The 20,472-nt window shown below is 32.5% G+C and overlaps 1 protein-coding gene across 18 annotated transcripts in view; it reads right to left on the reverse strand.

Annotated features, from left to right (window-relative positions):
* Nucleotides 1-20,472, reverse strand: part of LOC143223043 (uncharacterized) — a 409,689-nt gene that overhangs the window by 123,414 nt on the left and 265,803 nt on the right. For 3 of the 18 annotated variants that reach the window (XM_076450428.1, XM_076450433.1, XM_076450435.1), the window contains exon 2: nucleotides 16,783-17,027. The exons of the other annotated variants lie outside the window; for them this stretch is intronic. In XM_076450428.1, coding sequence (XP_076306543.1) covers nucleotides 16,783-16,927 — 145 coding nt within the window. In that variant the 5' untranslated portion in view covers nucleotides 16,928-17,027. The remainder of the gene's footprint in view (nucleotides 1-16,782; nucleotides 17,028-20,472) is intronic. 18 annotated transcript variants of the gene reach the window in all.

The raw sequence follows: 20,472 nt of genomic DNA on the forward strand, positions 1-20,472 counted from the left end.
GAAATTTAAACAAACAAACCTTCCTAATAATATTTATATAAACATAAACTCCAGTAAATATTTCAAAAATAGTAATAAATAGTGATTATATATTATATAATAAAATCCATGCAAAATTAAATTTTGTAAACGTGGATTTACATTAAATAACATGTGGATTTTAGTGTTGTTTTACAAGTTTTATTATTTAAATGTTTTTTTTTAATTTTCTATAATATATAATCATCACTGGTGAAGTTTTAGCTATTAGTACAAGAACTTATGTGGTGTACATATATATTTCTACTTTGTTAAATATTATATGTCGTTTACGTGGTATTTTTAATTAAATTGGCTAAAAAGTAGCCTTAAAGATGTTAAAGTGTTATCAACTGACCAAAACCAGAAAGCAACAAACAATAATTCAAGTTTGATGGTGCTGTGTAAAAAGCAGAGACCTACTTCCTACTTTGAGAAAAGTTTAGATGTAAGAACTTTAATATTGTTATCATTCGATTTCCATCACCAGGTTAATAAGAGGTGGGATTAATAGCAATTCTAGGAATTCGCGCCTAACTTCTTAAGATTGTCCGATTACATTCAGACGTTGAGGTGTATTATCCCGAAGTGTTCATACAAATTCTCTTTAAGACTTCTTACAGATCACTCCAAATCTCCTCGTAATTTTTAGCGCAAGGCTACAAAAAATATTTTATACATTCTGTCCACCAGGAAGAATCGAACCTAGAACTTTTAGAGTTTAAGGTCCAGAAATATACTGCTGATAATACCAGCAGAACCTTACAGATGTTTCTTTACTGGTCTTATAAGTCCTGTTTTTATAAGATGATGAAAAATAAAGGATGAATCGCTTCGATTTTTAATCAATGTAGAGAAAAAAACAGTAAAACTAAGGAAAAAAAACAGTAACACATTTTCAGGAATGTTTAATAGAGTTTTCTATTTTAAAGGAAAATCACATTAACGAATCTCACTAAGACACATAATATTTTTCAAGGTTTTAGGGACATTCTAAAAAATCCTTGGTTCTTTTTAAAGTTCGGCATGACCAGGTGGTTAGGATATTTGACTCCCAATCTGAGGTTCGCGGGTTTGAATCTCCGTCACAGCAAACATGCTCGCCCTTCAGCCGTGGAAACGTTATAATGTGTCGGTCAATTCCACTATTTGTTAGTAAAAGAGTAGCCCAAGAGTTGTCGGTGGATGGTTATTACTAGCCTTCTCCCTAGGTCTGCACTGCTAAATTACGAACGTGTATAATACCCTCGTGTAGCTTTGCGCGAAATTAAAACCTTTTTCTTTTTAAAGAGGTTTTTAAAAATATGTCACTTTGTAAACCATTTCTGAAAATGTGATGCCAGTTCTATTTGTTTTTTAAGTTTTTTTTAAAGTGTAGCATCTGCCAAGATGTTTTTTATCTCTTTTGATCTTGTTTTAAGTTGTTGCTCATCCGATATTTTGAGTTTCGTCTGATGACCAACTTTTATATTAACTTTAAAAAAAAACTTAACAAGCCTTCTTTGGTCACAGTTTTACACCTTTTACGCCTATTATTTTTAATATTATGCCTAGTTCAATCACACATAAGTTTCGGCCATATTTGAAATTTCAGGATTGTGAAATATCTGCTCTGGCTTTTAGACATATTTTGAACTACCCTCTTTGAACTGGAATAAAGCAATCAGAGCAGGTAGGTAGTACTTTAGTACTAATAGTACTTTGCATCCCAATCTGGATCTCTGCCAGATATTCGGGTAAAAGAGTATAACGTGCAAAGCTAGTTGTTTGATTATCCACAGATATAACATTGAATGAAATAAACCAAAATAAGATGTCTGAGTTACTGACTAAATTACAAGCAAAGGTATCCCATCTGCAAAGTGCTGCAATGTTTATTTTAAATAAAATTTAAATAACGTAAATAAAAAAAAAAGTTTACATACATCACGTCTTATCTCCATAAAGCATTCCAAAATGGAGGAACAAGTTTGGGACCTTATAAGGAAAACGGGGTGTAAGATATCAAACCTGTTGAACCTGGACTTTTAATTTTGTTATTTATCGCTTACCGTCACGTTAAAAGAAGGGGTGAATTTTCAAAACAGTAAGTCTACGTATTTTTCAGTTTAGTTAAAAATATACAAACAGTGACTTATATATAAACAGTGCACTTATATATGAAAAGATACTTCATAATACATGTATATGCCAAGTGAAAGATTTTCTGCTACTTTACGCTTTACGACTGTATATAGGATTGTGTTCTCAGAACATTTTAGTGGGAATATTTTTAGTCGCTGCGTCTACAGTTACAATTGCTTAAACATCCAGTAAAAAATTAGAGCAAATATGTGGAGATTACTTTTGGAGTACCCTTTACATTAAAGATGGCAGGTTATAAAAACTTATGACTTAATAAAGTTACAGCACGAAACACGATCTATTGCAAAACTTTCGTTTTGAAAGTATATTAGTATTCAGCAGATATTTAGACGTTTGTGAACTAAAATTCCATTTTTTACCTATCTACTGTCTTAGTTACTATTTGGTTGCTATAATGTAAGCATTTAATTCTCGCGTACTTTTGTTTCATTAAAATTCTTGGCAGAGTATAGATGCTAGATATAAAACGTTCTTCTCTATATTAAACACAGCACATGCGCAATCCGAATAAGTACAGGTTTTCTGAACTCTGTTTCATTCTTCAGTAAATTTCTTTTTCTTCAAATACAAAATTTCATAATTAAAACAAAATTATAAAAATAAGTCTGACAATGTGGTGTAATTGACAGTTTCTTTATTGTTCTAGCGAATTTGACATACAAATAAAAGACTTTTTTGTTATATATGAACAAACATTATGGTAAATAAATCAAACATCAAACGACAGCAGTTATCCCTGAATGCACACACGGATCAAAGAGCATACCTTAAACTTTTAATGGTTGAACCGCTTTAAACTCACACAAAGAGGTTAGATATAACCTATGAATATTTCAAGTGTTTCTTCTTTAACATGTCTCTATATTTTTACAAACTTAAACAAACTAAATGTTAAACTTGGTCATTGCTTACTAAATAATTCATACATGTGATTCCCTTTTGCATCACTGTTAAAGTGGTAAGGATATATCACTTTGGTCTAGCTCAAGATATATAATTACACTTGATAAATATCACTAGTCGTAAAATACTGGGAAATAAAAAAAGAACTTTTGAGACTTGAATAAATAGATTTACAAAAATGGTTGTTTAGAATTTTTGCACAGAACTACACGAGAACTATCTGCGCAAGTTCGTCAGTCCTCGATTATGAACTTAAATAGTGAAGACAGCTAATAGCACCCACAATTATCTCTTGGGTTACTCTTGTCTGAGTGAACAGTTGAATTTAACCGTCACTCTTATAAGACTCACGCGATCCCAAACTACGAAGTGCATTTTTGCAAAAATAAGATGCGAACTATGAACTATAGAGTTCACAGTTTAATCACACGTAACAGATATCCATGTTTTGCTTGAAAAATGTTTTTTATCAATTCTAGGCAACTACGTTAAGAAACTTCATGGAAACAAACTTCGTGTAGTGTTCCCGAGTGACCTTGACTTCAGAATAATGAGTTGCGTGATCTATCTCACTGTTCACATACCTGTAGACATATGTACGAAATGCAGTATCACGTAACGAAAACCCATAAGGTAATCCTTAGAAGTCATAATCACTAATCATTAATGATTATTTTTTATACTAATTCCGCAAACAAAAAGTATGGATACAGTGGCGGATTTAAAATTGTGTGGGCCCAGGATCTAATAACACTGTGTAACAAAATATTTACTTGTTCTTGGGCAAGAAGTGTTTGTTTTTAATTTCGCGCAAAACTACTCGAGGGCTATCTGCGCTAGCCGTCTCCCTAATTTAGCAGTGTAAGACTAGAGGGAAGGGTAGTCATCACCACCCATCACCAACTCTTGGGCTACTCTTTTACCAACTAACAGTAGGATTGACCGTCACCTTATAATGCTGCCACGGCTGAAGGGGAGAGCATGTTTGGTGCGACTGGGATTCGCACCCGCGACCCTCGGATTACGAGTCTAACGCCTTAACACACTTGGCCATGCCGGGCCAACCGGGGTTTGTTACTTACCAATTGCTTATGCCTAAAGTAAATGGAAAAGATCTATTTTTCTCTTCAAACTTTGCTTTTGTGACCTGGGACCGTATAACAAAAACATGATTGGATACTATATTTGAGGGCTGATACGTAAAAGTGATTTAGATTACAGTCGCAAATCTCGAAAAACTACTCACTTCTAAACATTTTTGTATAACTTTAGTATAAATATATGTAAATCTTGATTCTTATGTTGTTTTATTCAGACCTTATGTAAATGAAAATTTGCAAATTTGCCTGTTTTTACATAGAAAATAGGCTAATTTCTAAATTTCATTATCCAGGTCACAAAAACAAAGTTTGAAGGGAATAATAGTCTTTTTCTGTACTTTTACAACATAAGCAATTAAGAAATAACACATACTATCGAGGAACAAAATTTGTATTACATAGTGTAATTTTTATAGGTCCTGCATCCGATGTAGTTTTACATAGAATAAAATTATCAATGTGCCTCCATTGATACCATGGACCCTGGGGCTGAGCCCCCTCCAGCCTCAACCTAAATACGCCACTGGCTCGATAGCACACCTAAATATCAAATCGAAAATAAAATTATTGTAAATATTTGCACAAGTATTGAAACGGATATAAACTACAAAAGATGACTAAAATATAATTAATAAGTTATATATTATGTGGCTACCTGTGAAACACAACTTGGAATATACACTAACTTTTTTTACAATGTAAAAAAAAAAGCTATTTAGCAATGACACTGAGAGGTAATCATACACATTATCGTGAAGTTTAGGCAAGCTATAGCACAAGTTAAGTAAAACTAGATCATGTTGTAACCCTCTACAGCTTTTGGCATCGAAGAGTAATGCCTCACGTATAATGAACACTACAACCTTTGAGGCACCTACGGATAACCACTTTGTGTTATTCATGAAAAAGGTGTTATACAAGGTAATTTCATTTATGCATTGAATAAAAATGAATTAAAAGTAAATGGTAATTGAGTAACCAAAGATGATGAGTATTCTTTTTATTTACATTTTGCAGGCAACAATGGTACACAAACACAGTGATAACTATTTTAAGCTATTGAGAAAGAACAGTAATGTATTATGTATATATTCTTACTCATGAATAGTAGGAGGTAACTGATAACTGATGAGGTATCGAGAATATAATGTCAGGTATCACATTTTTCTCTTGATAAACACATTTAAAAATAGATCTGATAGCTGGGAACTATTTAAAGAGAAGAGCATTGTTGAAGTTAAAAAAAAAGCAGGAAAGATGAAACATGAAATAAAAATAACAAATTTTCCTTGGCGGGTGGTGGTTATCTACTGGACGATATCTTTTAAGTTTACAAAGATTTGTTGAGTCTAAGACAGCTCAGGTCTGAGTTTTCGAACCTCCTCTTCTAGACTGGATGATGAATCTCTATGCTTCAGTTGTTGGACAACTTCCTGCTTTTAAACTTCCATCAATTTGACAACTTGGCTCTGACAATGACAGCTGATGATGGTAAACTGCTGAGGTGTTTTTTGTTGTTTGATGGCTGTTGATACCATTGTTTTAAGTGCAAGTTTGATAACTTGTTCTGGTTACATCTGAGAGGTTTTGTGGATGGTAATTGAGTGACCATTAATATAGAAGATACAACACTGACATCATCTGTAGTTAATAGCTTGGTTATTTAGGGCTAGTTCGTCAAAGTCACAATCACCTGGATCTTCCCAGCATTTGAAAGACTTTCTTTGGACTTTAGTTCCAAAAATATTTTGTCAATTTGTAGATGAAATGGTCCAGTTAAAAGTGAAAACATATTAAAGGATATTAGTGCTTGATCACAAATCACCTTTTGATGAGACACTTTATAAATCTCTTTGTATGTCCTCTGTACCCTGTAGTCGTTACTGGTTTTTACGTTATGGGTGCAACCTCTGGTATTGAGATTGTCAACCATGGCTAGATGAAGATAGGTTCGGTCCCATAATAGTGTCAGATGTAATTTACATTGCTTCGCGTTAATGGCAATCAGATTACCTTCAAAAACTCTAGATCTAACTCATTATTTCAAGAACATGTATATCTGACGAGTCATTTAAAATTTATTTTCATCCATTGGTTTTGCAGTAACTGGACTGAAATATACATGAGAATCAAGAGTTTTTGGAACCGTTATATAGGTCTTCAAGTCATCTATGTTGGTAAAATGAACTTTATTGGAGTAGTTTTATCCCTTCATGGTAGTGGGCCACATATATAGTAATCAGACAAGAATAAATGTATGAAAAAAATTGGGTTGTTAAAAGTAAGTAACAAGGGGAAAATATTTGACCTTAAACAGAAAAGTCAGGGTTAAATACGTGTAGTCAACTAGATTATGGATGCTCAAAAGATCAAAATAAAGAGTAAGCTTCAAATTTGTAATGACCCACTTACAAATACACTCTATTATAAAAAATTCTTTCACACTCAGTATTAAAACTATTATTCTGATGAAGTGCCATTTTATACCCTTATATGTACTCAAGTGTATATTGCGTATGGTAAATTAATCTCTTGCACTTGTAAACATTTCAATCCACCAGGCTTTACTAGATCTTACGATTGACCAACAAACAGATGCACCGTTTTCTGTTGCCATTTTTGTGTGAGAAGATAACACGTCTACCTGTAATTTGCCTTCTTCCTTACACCACTGAACATGTGATCCCGACACTGTGATTACTGGCTGCTAAAACAGGTTATCCACTGTACATGAGCAAACCCCCTAGTTTTTTATCATAGGAATATTTTAACACAACACATCTCATTTCCACTACACTTTTTTCAGATACAAGTTTAGTTTAGACTGAGGGAACTTCAAAGCAACACTGTGCATTTGTTACGTTATGTCTCAGGCCATACATTCACTGTCTATTCTGTCATGCATTTTAACTGCAACTCGTATATTAACAACATACGATAAAATTGTATGTCAACCAAATATTTCAATCTCCACAATTGAAAATATTACATCATAATCATATAAAATAATGGATGCACTATATTTACATTTACCATGATACATAAATTTGTGTCTGTTTAATATACTTTTTAAATATAATTCTACCTGCTCATAAATGTCTTAGTTTGATCAAAAAACACCCTTCACTACGGTAATTGAACACGTCTAGTTAAACTTTATTTGCCTCCAAATGTAATGTTACTTCAGTAGTTACTGCTATCTATAAGGAAAAATATATTACTTGATGAGTATTATTTCCGTGTAAAGTTTGAGAACATTCTCTCATCAGCATTAATAAAAATACAGAGTACAGTGTATCTTCAAGTAATGCTTCACAGCTTAGAGATAATAATGTACTTCGTATATCAATACCTTAACATTCAGATCAAGATATATACTTTCATTCATATGTTACTTTATAGTTGTGTTTTCTGTGTTACTGATTCGCTAGTTCCATACAACTCTTACGAATGACTTATGTAACGTTCATATTTGTGTGTACTTGCACACACACATGTACATATGTATTACTTTGTACTTATAACTAATTATCATGTATGATTACATATACTAATAGCATTAGACATTGCCTCTGGCTCACATGTTGTTATTATGGCAAGCAAAACAAATTATCTATTCTAGTTATATTTCAGTACCTGTAGATCCATAATATGCTGCTATCTATAAGCTAATTTTAACTTGATCTATCAGCTTCATGAAGTAGATAATCACTAGAGAAATTCAGTTATTTCAAACAGGATCAACGCTCGTTTTATCTACTGTGATATATATCAACACTCTCAAACAAATATATAAGCTAAATGTAATTTTTCTTTGTAAAATGAATTTACTATTATAGCTAAACACACTGTTAGTATCCAAACTATTGTGAGATTGTATATATAAATACGAATTCACTCATGCATAACAGTCAACGTGATAGAAAAATTAAAACAAACAAACTATACTGCTTAGTATTTAAATGTTAGCTAAGAAAAAATGGTTGTCGCGTTCAGTCTATTACTTTATGGTGCTTACAAATAACTGATAAAGTTATAATCTTATTTGGGCCCCTGATTGTCATTATGGAGTGTTTCACAACTTGTGTAACAGTAATATTATTTTGTTATTTTACCACACGTATTTTTATGCTGAAATAATAAAAAGGAAAACTAGCACTTAGCAGCGAGTTCAGTTTAGAAGTATACATTAATTTTATGTTTCATAAATAACAATTTCATTTCTGGTTGCTAGATGGCAGAACAAAACATTCTTATACAATGACCGTTTGTAACTTTCAACTGAATAAATATTCACGATGTCAGAAAAACACGTAGGCTCAATAAGTCTTAACAGAAATAAATAAAAACCCCATAACCGAGCGCTTTCTCATTTTGCTCCTGAAGATGGAAGGTCTACCTTTCGAAATCGCTTGGGTTATAGGTTTTTTTATTGATTGAATAATTATGATATCTTCTAAAACAAATTCAGTAAAAAAATAAATATATTAAAAATAATCTAAATTAATATTCAAGGTATTCAAGCATTTATGCAACGGACAAATCTATATACATGTTATTGATGTATAAGTTTAAAAACACAACTTTTTGAATTATCAAAACAATGCAGTGGTATAATTTTTTTTCAAATTTTCAGTGGAACGAGCCTGGCAGCTGTATTTGTGTGTATGCGTGATATCATACTTTATATCTTGAGATTTGTGTGATATCCTCTCTATTAACTGACATCACTCTAGCATGTGATAGAGTCAATTCTTGGCATGGCCAAGCGTGTTAAGGCGTGCGACTCGTAATCTGAGGGTCGCGGGTTCGCATCCCCGTCGCGCCACATATGCTCGCCCTTTCAGCCATGGGGGCGTTATAATGTGACGGTCAATCCAACTATTCGTTGATAAAAGAGTATCCCAAGAGTTGGCGGTGGGTGGTGATGACTAGCTGCCTTCCCTCTAGTCTTACACTGCTAAATTAGGGACTGCTAGTACAGATAGCTCTCGAGTAGCTTTGTACGTTCTGTAAGTAACGTACTTTCATTCAAATTTGAATACTCTATGTCGAAAACAGGTGCTAAGGTGATAGAAAATAACATTAAAGTATTTGGGCAGTTCTACTCCAAACAGTTTATACAAACTATCCAAGAACACAAAGGAAAAAGTGAAACAGAATAAACAGCTTAGAAAGAAAGAAATATGTATATTTTATCTCAATACATTTGAACGTATTTTTTTTAAGACATTCACGTAAATTTATATAGTTAGGCCTAATATTCACATTGAAATATTTATGAACAATGGCGTTCGAATAAAATAACTGTAAAATAACTCTAATTATCAGCTCTAGAACGAATTTAGGTTTGAATACCTCTAAGTTGTGAAGTTTCAGCAGACTAAAAAAGCAGCTGTCATTTCTCTATTTATTAACATTGTATTGTATTCAACAGTCAAAATTAAAAGCTAAGTGCTCTAATTTTTTATAATGACTAAACATTCTTATAGACCATATACATTTTTTACCGTTATTAGAAAGATCATTTCTCCACATAGTCTCATTAAATTAAATTATTTTTTTCAAAGTCAAAACCAAAAGAAAAATTCTGTACGTTTTTCACAATGATTACACTTTCTTACACTAAACGTACACTTTCAACAACATTATTATTTTCCACCTCTGTTAAAAATGATTTCATTTCTCCATGTAGTCTTATTAAATCAAATATTTTAATACTGTTATTATTTTACTTTTTAACTTAAGGCTTGGAATTTAAATACTACTTGCAAATTATAAACTTACATATTTAACAAACTTAAAAATAGTCAAAATTACATTGTTTTTCATACTCCTGGAACTATGAAATATTTGTAAGTAATTTAACGCATTAACAAATATTTTTACATTTATTGATGTTGGCGAGATAAGGTAAGATTGTAGTATTAATCGTTATATTTTCACCCCAGTAGTTGCTTTGATTATATCAAATCCAAGAAAATAAACAAGAAAACAAATAAATGTATAGATATAAAACGATAGTTTACAGCAAAAGTCCTCCCATACGGGAAACTTGTTGAATTTCTGTGCTAAATAATGAATGAAGTTTTCGAACTTACTTTTTTCGATAAATAATCTATTAAAGTATTTCAAATAATCCACTTGCACATGTATGTTTTACCTGTCTGCTACACAGATTAATGTTTTCGTGATGTATGTCAATTGCCTAATCTATTAAATGCACGAAGTTAAAAACAAACAGAAAATGACAAATGGATTGTTTGTTTGTTTTGAATTTCACGCAGAGCTACGCGAGGGCTATCTGCGTTAGCCGTCCCTAATTTAGCAAAGTAAGACCAGAGGAAAGGAAGCTAGTTATCACCACCCATCGCCAACTCTTGGGCTACTTTTTTACCAACGAATAGTTGGATTGATCGATACATTATAATGCCCACACGGCCGAAAGGGGAAGCATGTTTGGCGTGACGGAGATTCGAACCCGCGACCCTCGGATTACGAGTCGGGTGTCTTAACCACCTGGCCGGATAAATGGAAATATGAAACTTTCTATGAATAATATGCTGCTACTATGAACTTTAAGGTTAACAGATAAATATGCCTTGTAGCAGCAGCCCCCTAGTGGCACAACGGCAGGTCTGCAGACTCACACTGCTAAAATCTGGATTTCGATACCCTCAGTGAGCAGAGCACAGATAACCCTTTGCGTAGCTTTGTGCTTACTCCCAAACAAACAAACTAATTATAGCAACAACATACCTCACCTGTACGTACTACAAAGCAGTATTACGCATGCGTACATATATTAACAAGCGCATGTGATCGAAACATTGAAACATGCTCCAAATGAGACATAATTTAATATTTTCAAGAAATTTTTCATTTTCAGTATTTAGTATTGTAGAATATATACAAAATATACAATCCGTAGATCCCACTTTTAATGATGTATTAATATAATCTAATTGATAAAATTCAAATCTTAAAAGTTATTCAATCAAAGTTTTCTGGCATGCAGGAGGATTATCGGATTAATATATTATATACGTTAAGAATGTTTAATACGTGATATTTGGTACTTGTTTTGACTATACGTTAACAATGTTTAATACGTGATATTTAGTATTAGTTTTGACTATGTATTACTATCTTTAACATCGTATTCACCCCCTGTTTTTAAGTGATTTCTTTACATTAGCTGACTTACAAGGTACGAAGATCCAGCCTCCAAGGAGTACAAAAAACGCCTTCATCACACTAAACCGAAAGAAAACGTAATCAACATTTTATCACATGCAGAGAGGTTGTTCGTAGATTTCTCTTCTACTTCCAGTGCAGTAAAATGTTGTAATTAACCGTAGGTCAAATACAAATATGGTTTGATCAATATATGTACATATATAGGGTTGCTAAAGTACTCGTTGAAAGCACAAAGAAGACAGAGGAGCCTCCAAAAGGGTCAGATCTGATCCGAACGACAACTCAACTACATCACTTCCCTGGGGGACTGAGGGTGTATACTCGATTTCATGGCACATGGTTAAGCGAGCGTACAAACAAACTGTTGTCAAAATAACGGTTCAGATGCATTTCAGAAAACAAGGTTAATAATAAAAGTTTCGTTAATATAAAATAAACTACAACGTGGGAAAGTAAAATGTACCTCGGTAAGAGAAATGGCCGATTACGTAGGACATTTACAGCTAGTGTCGGAATACACAGTCTATCGTATGTAACTTCTTTCTCAAGCCTCACAAGTGAGAAAAAGAAAGTATATATGGGTTTTAAGCCCAGACATGAAACAACTATTCACCTTCTGTTGGAATATAGTTATTCCTACCCAAAAGATTTATAAAAATAAAACACGTTAATACAATCGTTGATATGCTTACATAAACAGTATAAAACATAATATGATATGTAGGTTAAAAACTTTTACTATCAGATATTACTTCTATTAGAACAATGGTAAAAAATCGATTATTTCCTCCAGTTTTCAAAAGCAAAATACAGCAAAATAAAAGCACTTGAAAACACATCCAAGTTACATCTGATGCTTTGGTTGTGGTAATCTATTTAATTTTAAGAAATCAATTTTTATTAGAGACAACGACTTACTTACAAGAGGCAGAAACGGTCAATGGTAATTTTAAATGTAGGATCTTGCGGACATGAGCATTCCACGTGTTCTTTAAATATGAAAATTTTCCCCACACCTTAAACGTAAGGCTTAAGAATAGATGTTTTATGTGATAGACTACTTATCTCTATCCATATGAGAGCCCAACTTATTAAGTAACTCTAATTTGCCTATTGTTTTTCACGTGCAAAAATTCTTGTTCTTGGCCATGTTTTTAAAATTACTGACATTTTCTTTTAACAGTGTTTCCACGAGCCAGGCAACCAGGATTTGAGCTGTATGGCAGATTTCAATATATAACATCGTTCCGGAATGAGCTAAAAATCCTATTTATAACGTTTTCAGGTTGAAATAAAATTCCACATAAAATTTGATGAAACAACTTGCAGATTTAGTGAAGCTATTGTAACTTTTTGACTCGTTAGTACACAGTAGTAAACTTAGTCTTTAAGGTGAATGTCCACCTTAGAAGATGTACATATGATGTTGTGGTGTAGACTTATTCTCTTAACATCTAAGCTGAGATCAAGCATATTTTGTTGTGGTGTGGTTTTGTTTTGAATTTCACGCAAAGCTACACGAGGGTTATCTCCGCTACCCGTCCCTAATTTAGTAGTGAAAGACTAGATGGAAGGCAGCTTCTCATCACCACCCACCGCCAACACTTGGGCTACTATTTTACTAACGAATAGTGGGATTGGTCGCACATTATAACGCCCCCACGGCTGTAAGGGCAAGTATGTTTGGTGCGACGAGGATGCGAACCCGCGATTCTCGGATTACGAATCGATTGTCTTAACCACCTGGCCATATTTATTTGCAATCTTGTTCTTTGTTTCAGAATTGATCAATGGTACTCTACCGCTTTCAGTGCAGTTCGTTTATAGTAATGCTGGACAGATCGTATTGCAAGTTCTAGTTGAAACCCAGACTTCAGTCGACGGAAGTGCCATCTAGCTGTTTCAAAAGCTTGTTATCCAATCTTCAGTCTCTGTTTCACTTCTTTGAATGTCATCGACTAATATAGCAGTGCAAGTATAGCTTATCTTTGAATACATTTATCTGGCAAAGTTTGTTACACATCGTTGGCAGATGAGAACAGTTTTGTATCATCAGATTTCTTATAAATGTCGTTTCTAATCACATTTGTAAGACCAGCTGGATCTCCTGGGAGTATTATAGTGCATATAGTATTTAATACAATCACGCAGAACTCAAGCAATCGATTGTTCTTGTGAAGAGTGCTGAAACTTGATGCCTTGCGTCCAGCTTCTTCATTTGGAAAGTTTATTGTCGCTGTTGATACCAAAGAACTGACGAAGTAAGTAGACATCGTTCCGGCGTCTTGAACGCCCTGCTTTCACATCGGACTTCTTGGATTATTTGTGTCATTTCTTCTTTATTACGAAATCCAAAGGATCCTCAGAAGTATTGCTAGATATCCAATGGAATAACGTAATCAATCCTTCCTTTTAATTTTTTCGTGCCTTTAAGTTGCTATCACATACGTTCTTTACACTTACAAGCCACGTTCTTCTTTCCTGTATTAACATAACTTTACCAATACAAGATTATTACACTTACTCATTGAATGTCGATATCTGTTTTGTAGCTAGCCATGGACCCGGTTTCACAAAATATGAAGCAGTTGCTTGCTTTTTGTTCAATCAAATTTTGGTAGAAGTGTTAGTCAATAAACAAATGATCCGTAATGGCTTAAAAAGTAAGGTTCTGCAAAACTTTGGGTACTTGACCCATGAAAATACTATTAAAATAAGTGTTCTACATAAAGATAAGTTTAAATAGATAATCAATCAGATAAACTGTATGAATTTCGCAGCCTTTTAAATTTTGTTACAGTGATGCCGCAAATGAGTGATCAACTGATTGAAAGAGTAAATAGCATAATACGAAAGAGAATCCTAATACCAAACGTAGCACAGATATCCTTACATTAGAAGAACAGTTCTTGTGTTATGGTTCAAAACAGTGGAAATGGTCAACCAACGCCTTCATTTAAAGCATTTTGTTTTTTAGCCTGGGTATTTTTTCTATATACATATGTCTACATGTGAGCTTGTTTGTGAAAAGACAGCTCTTATATACAAAATGTGATTGTAATTGGTTTACTAATTTCATCAGAACAACTTATATCTCCAGACAGACATTTCTATCCATTTGACAACAATTTTCATCTAGAGTAACATAACCATTTTTCAAAAACTGTGATTTGGTAATGTTGTATTCCATTAGATTGTACACACGACGTTTGATCAAAGAGCTATAAGTAAGTATTTCACACATAATAATACGGAATCAGTCTCTCCAATACGTGAAATATGGAATTTGACAAAGTTGAAGATAAACCTGCACCTACAGGATCTTCTGTTTTTCTTTAAGCTACAGTGCGAAGTTAAAACAAACAACAAGACACAACTAAATTTTTGTTGAATGATCCTGCAATTGACATTAGCAACAAAATCCTTACGCATGAATAGCCAAAGTTGCTATTCTGTTAATAATAATCTTATTAAATACGTACTGTGTTTGTTTACGAAATGCTTTTCAATACAAGGCACGCAAGTGTGCGTGTCATGAGAAAAAAATAGTCAGAACTTGATTCTGTACATCTTTAACCTTCGAAAACTTAGTAGAGCGACATCTAGTACTAGTTTACCACTACATGTTTTAAACATAAAACATCCGACTGAAAGACTGTCTGGCACAGCTAACTGTGATACTATGCTGAGCGACATAAACAAGAACAGGAAACAGTTCTGCTCAGATATACTCTCGCATTTTTTCTATACGTATATTATACAAATACACGTAATTTTGTAATGAATGTTGATTAAAATACGCGATTTATTTTAAGATACATCTGAAAAACAAAGTATCCAAAAATTAAAAGATTAAGCATCTAAGTCTATGGTAATAGTTAAAATTAGAACATTTTTTACAGTTCTTTAGCATAAGTACATAGTTCTCAGTAGCAAAATAATGTATATTTTCAGTTATAGAAAAACGAACTTCTTGCTGACTGCAGACCCTAGACCTAACCTACATAATGCAATAGAGTATGGTTATTTAATTTCCATATTAAACTAAATATTGCGATAATTCAAATGGTTTCCTATAAAACGAAACAAAATTTATACAGTCTGATCTGGACGAACAAAACTAAATATTTAAATAAAACCTTAATCGTAGAATTTAGTAAAGCAGAAAAAAATTATTAACAAATTAGTAGAACTATGAAATACCGACAGCTTAAACTGTTTGACAGCATTATTTTACAATAAATAAACAATGTAATCCAAATTAATGGTTTGCACAGTTTAATGGGAAATTGTTATATTCTCAGATATATATTACACGTAGACACGAGAATTACAGCTAAGACAACTACGTAAATAATTACAAATATAACAACTGAATATCTCCAAATCCTACAAATTAAACATTTGACCATTAACTGAATACAGTCTAAATTGTTGGACACAGAGTTTCAACACTCCAATTAACGAATATGCTGAGTTATTTAATTATAAATAGAAAAGATAATGCAAAGCATTACTTCAGCTCTAATAACAGTAAAACTCTCTAATAAACAATCGAAGTAATCATAAGTTGTTCTGAACGACGATAAGGAAAATTATTCCACAAAAAACAGAAGGACGAGCTATAGAGTCACATAGAAAATTTAGATATAGAATTAAATTAAAATCCGTTGTCCAAAAGAACGTTTATAGGATTACAGTTCATTTCAATATATTACAGAAAGTAGTTAATTGTACAGATTTACAACATTTTTCACAGACCATTTGAAATAGACCAAAGTTGTATTTAATTTCTAATTTCAAGCTAAGACTTAATTATCAGAATGTTTAACTGGTTTGTTCTTAAGGATTCTGTAGATCACAACTAAACAATACTAGTTTAACTAATTATGACATAATATCAAATTACAATATTAAACGTTTGCATAAAGAAGGAAAACATGGCAACTTTTAACAATTTTCTTTCTTTTCTAAGGGTAAATCATCACTTGGCTGCTTTAACAAAATAATTATGAAAGTTATATTTAAAGTTATCATTGTTTAATAAGTTTGCAGTTTATAATATTATGTAACTTGAAAGAACTACAATTAATATACACCTTAATACACGGACCGTGAATTAATATTTAAATAGCCGTATGATCATATCAACAGGTGAATACAAAGATATGAGCAGTGAGCTAAGCAAACGAGCATAACAGACATAATACCAAAAAACAAAAACAAATCGCGTGACAGAAGAATACACTGAGACAAATAAACAGAAGTATAGAAAAAATCATGAAAATATAGCCAAGCAATTAAAAAAAAAACGAAAAATGAGGTCTGAAAAAAAAAACATACATAAATACTGAGGCTTTGCAACACGTGACATGAGTCTGTTTCAACAACCATTCTCTTTGTAATACACACTTACCATTAGCACGCTGGGATCTCAATCTCGGTTCGAAGAAAAAATTTCTTAGCTTCAACAACGATATAACAGGAGTTGCACAAGCTAACCCTGTTTGTTGCTGTTGCATATCCATCGCCTCTTGGCATGAGCTTATTCCCGCCAACATGCAAGGCCAGCAAGTATAACATAGCCGCGTAAACGAAGAAAAAAAAATCAACAGACGGCGATAACATCAAACATTCTGCTTCTTTCCTTCCCTACTGGTGCTACAAGAAACGTAAAAGGATTTCGGTCTTTATGGACTAATTTTTAAAACGTATAGATATCGAGAAGAGAGCTGTATAGGCCTAAATAACCCCTTTGGTGCACGAGTGGTTTGTTCTAGTCTACACACAGTAAATACATGGTTATTAGAATATAGTGCTCCTTGTGAGACATAACATTCCAACAATTTGTGTTTTATATAAGTAAAACTGGACATTCCGACCACTGATAACAGCAAAATCTGTAAAAATAATATAATCTCGACTGATATGATGACTAAAGATTTCGTGAAAAGAAAAAGCAAATTTTCAATGGAACATGAACATTCGTCTTAGTTTATAACGAAATATCTTTCTTATCTGTCAAGAAACTAATTAAACAAGTCATATTTCTTGGTAAAACATTAGCGGAAACAATAACGTGAAACATATCATTCAAACTAAGAGACAATATACCTAACCACTTATGGTGTTGTACGTTTAATTCAGACATCAAAAAACCCATGCAAGACTAATACTACCCAATAACAACAGAGGGCGTTTCTTGTCAGATATATAGACACGCTGGTAGATTATAACTTTCGAATAAAAACATCAGTAACGCCTTCGAATAGATAGAGTGTTCATTGCAACGTATATGCAGTTACTCTCGTTAAAGTAATAGAATCTGCCCTACGTGTAGTAACAACTGTTTACTTAAGAGACAAAAAGTTAAACGTCATAACTTTGGCTTACTATCAGTAATATCTAATAGAACTAACAAACTAACTCAAACTTCTCGAATAATTACAACTATTTTCATCAGACGTTTTTCACGCATAAAGAGGCGCCAAAAAAAAGCACAACACTGAAGAGGGTTTAGGATATATCCTTAATTACTTCTTGTAAGACCTCTTTCCTACCTCATCTAATAAACACTGAGGAAGGTTCAGGATATATCCTTAATTTCTTCCTGTAAGACTTCTTTTCTATCTCATCCAACAAACATGCATTTGTACGAAAATACGAATAAATGCTAACGTCTCTTCTAAAGTCATTTTATGAATATCTTCCTGTCAAGCGCTTTCTGTACCCACCTTCGATGTATAACTACATATTTTTATCAAATCAACAAACCATGGATCCTTTCAGAGCACAAAGAATACCAAAATCGAAAATATCTGCTCTTAAGACCTTATTATTACATACACATATAAACGAATGTGTGTGTCTACGTGTTCCTAACTTAAAACTTAATAAATATGTTTTCATATTCATTGTTACATGGTGTTTAAAGGCACTATCCAAGACATACGTTAAAATTCGATGACAAGATTTAATCCTAATGCACAGATCCATTCTCTCAAAAACACTTGTGACTGCATCACCACCTTATGATTTGATCTCAGTTTCGCCAGTAATAACCAACCACATAATATATATTACATAGCTCTAAAATATGTTACTCTCCCCACCACAGGTTTTTAGCGTCTTAAGCCTGTAGATTTGTCGCTGAGTCATTAGGGGACCAAAGAAACAGATACTCATCTTCACAACAAATGACACAATAATTATAATAAATAATTTAAAAAATGACTAAAAATAAGTGTTTAATCATTTGGCAGGAACCAAAATCTACTTAACAGGTTCATTTATAATACATTATTAGCCATATAAATCTGTAGGAACTTGGATAAATCTGAGATAAGATTAGAATTGCAAATATATAAAATTAACCACAATTCAGCGTAAAAAGTAAGCACAGTTCCAAATTACATTAAAACCCAATACTAATATAACCGTAGTTATTACTTGAAAATTATTGGCATAAAAAAAATTAAATATTTCAGTATGTTCCGTTAATTCTGAAAAAGGTTGTCATGAGTACAACCTTTTTGTTACCGAGGAAAAACTCGCGATGTGCAATGAATTGGATATGCTCGTAATAGTTAATTACCATATCGTCTGTTTGTTTCTTTCTTTCTTTCCCAAATACTAACAGAAATATAAGTCAAATATGTTGCAGTGATATCTTATCAATCAGTGTGCATGAATAAAACTAGCTTGTGTTCTGGAAAGTTCCTTCATCACTTATGTATCTATAAACCTACATGATGGCACGATATAAATATTTTATTTTACCCTAAATACGTAAGTTGATTAACTTTTTAGAATGTATAATTATTTAGGCACTTAAGAAAAAATTGCTTCATCACTTTTTGTATAAAGTTTTGCACCTTTGTCATTTGGTAATATAATATTACCAGTTATCGATATCTAAATATGTACAATACTGTGTACACATTAATGAATATGTAATACAATAATATGAAACAAAAAGTTTGATATAGTACTGAATTGTACATTGAAAACATGAGGGGCTAACTTACCTACACCACTCATACGACACATAACCAAACTGTTAGTTTGGAATTTTATTTTATATGTGTTTTAGCACAATCGTTTTGGTTAGTGGTTGTTTGTTGTTTTTAGTTCTATCTAATCTGTAGAACGAATATACGTATATGGTTTGATTATTTTATCTTGGTATCTTTCTCACTGTTTACTTTAGTGTAAACATAAAGATTTGTAGCGAACACATTTTTCAAACAGTTAATCACAAACAACATACAACAAAAAACATGTATTATTCCAATGACTTCTTCGAACCAACTACAATTAGAAATTACCAATAACTCGCTTTTCCTCTAATTATAGATGTTTCTTTACGACTAGGAGCTTTACTAAAGTTTAGTTTTAGTTTAAACTAGTCTAAAATATTCACCAACCTTATAATGCATTGCTATTTTGCTAGAACAGTCGTCTCAAACTAACAGAAAATGAAATGTATAATCGCAAGGTTGAAAGAAAGTATAAACAGAGCAGTTTTTATTTAATCTATGAGCAAGTACCGCTAGGTGGATAAAACACCTCATGAAGCTATTGAAAAGATCTCAATTAATCAGGTGTGTGTATGTTACACGTTACATTTTATGACAAGTCGTGCTTGCTCTTTTGATAATACCGAGGTCAGTAGGTTAGGATACATATTTATTATATACTTTCCTTTGACCTTAAAATCATATATTTTTTGTAACACAGAAACATTTATCATGTATTTCTGTGAAACATCGTCAGGTGAGAGCTACATTCAATCCACGCACACTATGAAACACTTTTTAAGTTATAGATGTCACTAGTTTAATGATAACGTTTTTCTTTATCTATAACCTTTAGAGTCAACTTGACAAACATTATAAAATAAAGTATGAAAATGACTCACTACTCATTCACGCTGTCTCCATATTTTATTTTCTAGAAGGTGAGTTTCTTTTCATTAAATTAAAATAATAAAATCTATGAAAATATACAAGTCAACCTAAATAACTAATTGTATTATGGCTGTAACAAATTTAAAGACATTTGTAATTGTGCTTAACTGTACGTTTTTTGTTCCTTTTCTTTCTCT

This window comes from Tachypleus tridentatus, chromosome 8, assembly GCF_004210375.1.
Source record: "Tachypleus tridentatus isolate NWPU-2018 chromosome 8, ASM421037v1, whole genome shotgun sequence".
Taxonomy (NCBI): domain Eukaryota; kingdom Metazoa; phylum Arthropoda; class Merostomata; order Xiphosura; family Limulidae; genus Tachypleus; species Tachypleus tridentatus.